The sequence below is a fragment of the Microtus oregoni genome, unplaced genomic scaffold, assembly GCF_018167655.1.
Source record: "Microtus oregoni isolate MIOR12 unplaced genomic scaffold, Mior012 000000F_ref0000247, whole genome shotgun sequence".
Lineage (NCBI taxonomy): Eukaryota > Metazoa > Chordata > Mammalia > Rodentia > Cricetidae > Microtus > Microtus oregoni.
The window spans coordinates 41,182,147-41,190,372 of record NW_024543059.1 but is presented as its reverse complement, the minus strand read 5'-3'; the positions used below and the strand labels follow the sequence as shown (position 1 = coordinate 41,190,372).

At 38.1% G+C, this 8,226-nt stretch overlaps 1 protein-coding gene across 1 annotated transcript; it reads left to right on the top strand.

Moving 5' to 3' along the window:
• Positions 1 to 463: 463 nt before the first annotated feature.
• On the top strand, positions 464 to 1,553 carry LOC121452604 (mas-related G-protein coupled receptor member B4-like). Its single transcript, XM_041658844.1, has one exon. It carries the CDS (start codon positions 504 to 506, stop codon positions 1,551 to 1,553), a length of 1,050 nt encoding a protein of 349 aa, XP_041514778.1. The 5' UTR covers positions 464 to 503.
• The last annotated feature ends 6,673 nt before the right edge of the window (positions 1,554 to 8,226 follow it).

Below are 8,226 nucleotides of genomic sequence, written 5' to 3'. Positions count from 1 at the left end.
AACAGAAGAGTGCCTCATGTCCTTCAAGGCTTCTCTGCCTTCTAGTTTTCATATTGTAAAATGAAGGCTTAGCCCTTCTAGCATAAGAATTGTGACTGTTCACATACAGATCTTCATAAGAAGATCTTCATTATTCCTTTTTCCCATTTAATAGACCCCTTACAGAGAATGAGCACAACTATGGCTTGTACCAGGATCTTCCATATTCCTACACCTGAGAAGGAACCTCAGCCATGGAACAGAAAGAAAGTTAGTTTCAAAATTCTGTCTCTTTCTAATACAGCATAAGATGCTTAGAAACTATACTGGTATCATCAACTACCCCAATATCACTAGAGGCATTGGTCTCCAGATAGACTAAATAGTACAAACTGGGTTTAAAAGAAGTTTCTAGAATTTGAGAGCTTTGATTAATTGCTCCATTTCTGCAAGCCTGTTTCCCCTTCCTTATGAACCTGTGCCAGACACTCCCTCATAGCCAGGTGGTCTTGACCGAAAGTATCATGCATTCATATCTCAATTTACTTTGCAGGAACGCTACTGGAAAATTCCCAAGCATGAATCCAACCACCCCAGCATGGAGCACGGACAACACAACAATGAATGAAACTTACTACACTAGAAACTTACCCTGTATTGACTCCATCCCCATTATTCTGCATACTCTTAAAGCTGGCATTGCCATGGTTGGGCTGGCAGGAAATGCCATAGTGCTGTGGCTTCTGAGCTTCCACATACAAAGGAATGCCTTCTCTGTCTATGTCCTCAACCTGGCTGGGGCTGACTTCCTCTTCCTCAGCTTTCTGACTGTGCATTCCCTGAATTATATCCTTTTTTATTTCTATGCCATCTACTTTGATATTACCATCTATCTCGTCAATGTATTCATCTTTGCTTACCTTGCAGATATGTGTATTATTGCAGCCATCAGTGCTGAGCGCTGTCTGTCTGTTTTGTGGCCCATCTGGTATCGCTGCAAACGACCAAGACACTTATCAGCTGTCATGTGTGCCCTGCTCTGGGCCTTCTCTCTACTGTTGAGTCTCCTGATAGGGCATGATTGCGGCTTTCTAATACACTATTATAACCGTTCTTTCTGTGAGAGTTATAGTTTTATCACTGTTGCATTTGTGATAGCATTATCTGTGGTTCTTTGTGGATCTAGCCTGGCCCTGTTGGTCAGGATCTTCTGTGGCTCACAAAGAATTCCTGTGACCAGGTTGTGTGTGACCATTACCCTCGCGGTGCTGGTCTTCTTATTCTTTGGTCTGCCCTTTGGTATCTATTTTTTCCTCTTAGATTGGATTATGGAGTTGTATAAAGTTTTCCCTTGCCATATTCCTGAAATGACAATTTTTCTACCCTGCATTAACAGCTGTGCCAACCCCATCATTTACTTCCTTGTTGGCTCCATTAGGCACCGTAGTTTCAAGAGGCAGACTCTGAAGATACTACTGCAAAGAGCCATGCAGGACACTCCTGAGAAAGAAGGTGAAGAAACGGGTTCTTCAAGAAATCCTGGAGAACAGGAAGCAGTCTGGTGTAGTAGTTGAGTGAGTCCTTGATCACACACAGTTGTTTTGAGAATCAACATGGCCTCTATTGTTCAATTGGCTGAGAAAACAGCCATTTTGTAGAAATAGGATGAAATGGGACTTGTTAAACAGAAACTGACTACAGCATCCTAAAATTGCCTTATGTGAGTTCACTGCTTGTGATGTAATCGTTGTAACCAAATCACTTGAGGCCAGGACAGCTCCCACTGTAAACAAACCCTTCCCTCCAAAGAAGGCCCAAAGCAGTGCAGGGAAGGTCAGGATTTGGTATTGAACTTGATAAATATTAAATGAATATTATATTCTATAGAAATGTCCCTATTTTCCACAAGTTGTTTTCTAAATGTTAAGAGAAATTAATTGAATTTCCCACAATCTCAGTTTCCTTTAATATCCTCATATTTTAGAATAAATATAGCAAACAAATATGCATTTTTAAGACTGCCTATTCTAAATCTCTGTCCACCCATTTGAGTCTTGAACTTCAAGTATCTACCATATTTAGCAATGAAAGAATAAGATCAGATTTTATAAATTAACATCCAAGCACACTTAAAGTTGGAGAGAGACTGTCTTTCAGTTTCACCCTTTCATAAAGCCTTGGTTAAGTTTCCTTGGTCATGCCTTCCATGTTCTTCCCTTGTCTTTGCCCTGATTCTTTCTCTGTGACTCTCTAATCCTTCAAGAAAAAAATTTCCAATAAGCGTTGTTGAACTTATTTCCTCTTGAATTGAATTTATGGCAGATTTACACTATCCCCTGGAGTACATATCATCCATGACTTGAATTTCAAGTGTTCACTTTTTTTAAATGATTCATGAATATTGAAGCTTGGCATGACTGCTTAATTGCTTCCTTCCCTTGGCAATTTGCACAGTATTTTCTGGAACCATGGAAGTCTTACCATAGGAAAGAAATTACATCAAGCTCAGATCATCTGAGTCCTTTGTCCTAAATGTGAAGTGTGTTCAGCAATAGGGGTGTAACCTCATCCACTAAGAAATGACCATTGATTACATCTATAATCCATATTGTTTGGGGAGTCACAGTGACTACACTGACCAGCCATTCAAAATGAGGCTTGTCATGCCAGGAACTGGTTCTGTATGGAGATAGATATAGATATAGATATAGACATAGACATGGACATAAACGTAGATGTAGACATAGGCAGATATAGATATAGTGTGTGTGTATATGTGCATATATGTATATATATAAATACGTGCACAGATATAGATATAGACATAGACATGGACATAAACGTAGATGTAGACATAGACAGATATAGATATAGTGTCTGTGTATATGTGCATATATGTATATATATATAAATACGTGCACAGATATATATGTAATCATGTATTGTGTATAATTTTAAGGAAATATAAAATATTACAAACCTTTAAGGCATTAAAAAACAACCTATTATTTGTCCCTGTCCCTCCTCTTCCTTCTGTATTGACCTTCCACCCTCCACCCCAGACAGATTCCCTCCCCATTTTTCCATTTCCCACTTATAACATCTCTATCCTTCTATTCCCTCCTAAGATCCCAAACTTGTGGTCTCTTTATGCCTTTCTGGCTTGTTGTATATGTACATCTTAGAATTTGGAGTTAGGAATTACAATAAGAGAGACTGTATGGCATTTGTTCTTATGGACAGGACTCCATTTGCTAATTGAGGCAAGCAATTGATGAGTGGGTCTTCATAAACCTAAAAAACCTTCTTCACAGCTAAAGAAACAATCAGTAGGATAAAGAGGAAACCCACAAAATGGGAGAGAATCTTTGTCTGTTATACACCATAGAAAGGGTTAATACTCAGAATATATAAAGAATTTAAAAAAAAAGAATTTTGAAAAATTAAGAGTCCGAAAACCAAATCACCATTTGAAAACTGGATCTGAGATCTATACAGAGAGTTCTCAAGAGAATAAATAAAAATTGCTAATAAAATCTTGAAAAGGCCTTATCATCCTAAGCAATGAGAAAAATGCAAACTAAAACAACTTTGACATTTCATGTCATGCCAAGCAGCATGCTTAAAATCAGTTTAAAATCTGACACCAAATGTTGTCTAGGTTGTGGAGAAAGTGGACTCCTCACTCATTTTTGGAAGGAATGTGAACTGGTGTAGCTGCTCTGGAAAGCAAGATGGAGAATCTTCAAAAGACTAAAACTGTATCGACCATATGACCCAGATATACTACTCATTGGCATATGACCAAATAACTAAACATTCTAATCCACAGAGAATTGTTCACCAGTGTCCGCTGATGTCGTATTCACATTGTCCAGGAAATGGAAACAAGCCAAATGTCTTCCACTGGATGAGTGGATAATGAAAATGTGGCACATATACACAATGGAATACCACTCGACTGTAAACAAAGAGAAATCATGAGATTTGTCAATAAAAGGCTGAACCTAGAATATATTATTTTGAGTGATGTAATATTTCTTGTGAAATAATATTTCAATCTTAAATGTTGCTGTGTTTGACACTTTAAAGTATAATTAAGAAAAAAATACTATGTGCACATTAAACAAATGCATATTTCAATAAATTGACTTGGATAAATGTAACTACTTGACTCCAAACCCAATCAAGATACAAAATACTTTCTTGCCTTTTTGAGTTCCCACTGTTTCCTCCCATCATAACTTTTGGAGGTCATTACTATATATATTTCCAATTTAATGTAAAATTGAGGGTGCAAACTGAATATATATATGATGTGGAATTCCACTCTGTATGCTATGAATAAGTTTTATTGCCTTTGGTTAATAATGAAGCTGCTTTTGGTCAATAGATTAGCAGACTAAAGCCAGGAAGTAGCTGCTCAAGAAAATAGATGCCCTGGAACAATGCCCGTAAATCACAAACCTCGTGGTAAAATATAAAATAATAGAAATGGGTTAATTTAAGATATAAGAACTATCTATGAAATACTCCTAAGCTACTGGCCAAGCAGTGTTGAAATTAATATAGTTTCTGTATTACTGTTTTGGGTCTAGGTGGTGGGGAATTGAATAAGCAGCCTCTGCCTACATATGTTTGTGTGTGTGTGTGTGTGTGTGTGTGTGTGTGTGTGTGTGTATATGACACCAGGCCATCTCCTGTAATCAGATTGATGACTACCTATTGTAGGAGGTTGCATGTTTGTTTGCAGCTGCTCAAACTCGAAATAATCACAAAGAAACTGTATTAATTAAATCACTGCTTAGTCCATTAGCTCTAGTTTCTTATTGGCTAACTCTTACATCTTAATTTAACCCATTTCTCTTAATATGTGTATCATGTTGCTGTGGCTTTCCAAGTAAAGTTCCAGCATTTGTCTCCAGTGGGGCTACATGGCTTCTCACTAAATCCTGCCTTTTTTCTCCCAGCATTCAGTTTAGTTTTCCTTGCTTAGCTCTGTGGTAAATTCCCTAGAATTCACAAGGATGACACTAATTAAGACTCCAAGCAATAGTGGAGAAGTTACCTGAACTGGCCTTCCTTTGTAATCAGATTGACGACCACTCTAATTTTTATCATAGAACCTTCATCCAGCACCTGATGGAAGCAGATGTAGAGAATCACGGCTAAGCATTGGGCAGAGATCCTGGAGTCCAGTCAAAAAGAGGGAAGAGGGATTATATGAAGAAAGGTATGTCAAGATTATGATAGGGAAATCCACAGAGACAGCTAACACAAGCTAGCAGGACCTCTGTAATTCTGGACTGACAGCTTGGGAACCTGCATAAGGCCAAACTGGGCCCTCTAAATGTGGGTGTCAGTTCTGTGACTTGGGTAGTCTGGGAGCCACTGGCAGTGAGACCAGGAGTTATTCATAATGCATGAACTGGTTTTTGAAGGCCATTCCCTATGGAGAGATACCTTGCTCAGCCTAGATGCAGCCTTAACTTGATATGTCAGACTTTGTTGACTCCCACTGTGAGAACTTACCCTTTCTGAGAGTGGATAAGGGGAGAAGATAGAGGGAGCAGGAGAAGGGGAGAGGAGAGGTACTGTGGATGGTATGTAAAATGAAAAAAAAAACTTTTTAATTAGAAAAAAAATCAGAAGTCTTAACTCTGAGTTCTTGTAACATAATGAACAAACAATATATGTCTTATTCTAAAATGAAAGAATTGAAAAATAGCAAAATAAAATAAAAATATGTAAGTATAAATACAAATCATGTAGCTTCATGTTCAACATCTGGGACTCACTCACTGTGTAGTTTTCTAGCTCTAGAAAGTTTGTGCAGGTCCATTCTCTAGCTCTTCCATTGACAGCAAACACAGCTTGTCTCATACACTCTGCCATTTACAGAAAACACAGTTCACTACATAGGAGCAGTGTATCCTAAACCACACCTGCCTCTGTCCCTGAACACCATCCTGTGGCACTGTCATTTCTGATATTCAAGCAAGTATAATGGAAGAGGGGTGTCTTCATTAGGGTTTCTATTGCTGTGAATAGACACCATGACTGTGGCAACTCTTATAAAGGAAAATAGAGGCTGGCTTACAGTTGAGAGCTCTAGTCTAAAATCAGCATGTAGGGTGGCATTCAGGGAGACATGATGCTGGCAAGGAGATGAGCGCTCTACATCTTGACCTGCAGGCAACAGGAAGTGAACTGTGTGTCCAAAACTGGGTATAGCTTGAACATATAATATCTCAAAGCCCACCTCCACTATGACGCATTCCTCCACCAAGACTACACCTACTATAAGAAGGCCACACCTTCTAATATTCCCACTCTATAGGCCAAGCATTCAAACACATGTCTATGAGGGCCATACCTATTCAAACCACCAAAAGAGGGGAAAAAAACTATAATATTAAGAAGTCTGCTATGAAACTGTCTTTCTAGAAACAGTTGTGATGTGTTAGGCTGCTTGTTTCTTCCCAGATGCACAGCCCACAAAATAATCACACAGAAACCATATTATTTGCAATACTACTTGGTCAATAGCTTAAGCATATTTCTGACTAGCTCATATCTTAAATTAATCCATGTCCATTAATCGGTGTATCACCAAGAGGCTGTGGCTTACTGGGTAAAATTTTGGTGTCTGTCTCCAGCATGGCTACATGGCTTTTCTCTTATTCTACCTTCTTTTTCCCAGCATTTTGTTTAGTTTTCCCCACCTAGATCTACTCTGTTCTATCACAGGCAAAGGCAAATTCTTTATTAACCAATTGGTATTCACAGAATACAGAGGGGAATCCCACATCATCTGCCCTTTTCTGTTTAAATAAAAAGGAATGTTTTAATTTTAACATAGTAAAATTACATATAACAAAACAGCTATCAAGCAAGAATTACAGTTACAATATTTATATCTATTTTATCTTTTATCATATCTAAGGACAACCATGATTATAACTATTCTTCAACTCTATCAGAGAGTCCAGAAGGATATACTATTACCTAAATAAACAGGAAGTGCATTGTAAGCAACTTCCAAAACTCTAGAATTGACAGAGACATCTCACTGTTTGGACAGTCACCCAAAGTTCTTCTGGATCCTTGGAGCATCCATCTTCAGCCTACAAGTCCATAGTATCCAGAAGACTTCTCCACAAAGCAGGAAATTTCAAACATAGTTCAGCCTATATTAGCAGTTTGTCAGTCACTTTCTTCTGAGTCCTGCAGAATGCCTGGCAAACTCTTTCATGAAGCAGGAACCTCAAAGGATCATCTCACCTTTAGGCAAGTTCAGCAGTCATCTCTCTGTAGGTCTTGCATATCCAGCTCATATAGCATAACATCAAGCAGTCCAGGAAAAAGCAGTTTCCTGATCATAATGTGCCTCTTTTGATGCCCATCATCCCTTTGAAGTAGTTGGTGCTGCCAGGAGCAGATGTGTCTTATATCATGAAAAGTCCTAAGTTCTTGAAACATTTTAAATGCCATATTCCATAGGTCTTTGAAAGGTTTGAAGATTATCTAATTAAAATATAGCTCTATATATCTAGAAAACCTAAATAATATGACTACAAGCTTGACTATTATAGATGATTATTTATTATGCTATATTTATTAATTATACATTGCATTTTTGAATGAACTACACAATCACAATACCTTAATCAGGAGCAGAATTGTACATATAACAAGATTGATATTAAATTTGTATCAATAAACCAGGACCCATACGAATGCAAATCTCTATAGCATATCCCCCTTTAAATGTAAGCAAACACTTATAAACAATAGTTGTCTCCGCAGTCTGGAGACAACTACACCCAAATTCCCTTCTTTGTAGCAGGTAAAGTCTTACTCCTCCCTCAGTTCTGCACATACCATTGGAAATGGGTATTAAAGAAAGATGTTTTCTATTTACTAATGCTACATATGTGGCTCAACTGTGAACAAAGATTTGGAGGTAGCCAAGCATGGGCTCCATCCAACACTGATGCTTACAAAGCAGATCTTGTGGTGGCCTTTGCATATTGAAGGAGGGCTGCTTGTTGTTTCCTGGCTGCCAAGCTAGTTTAGATCTGAAATAATCACACAGAAACTATATTAATTAAATCACTGTTTGGCACATTAATTTTAGGTTCTTAGAGGCTCTTATATTAATTTAGCCCATTTCTATTAATCTGTATACTACCATGTGGCTGTGGCTTACCGGGCAAAGTTCCCTGCATCTGTTTTTGGCAGCTC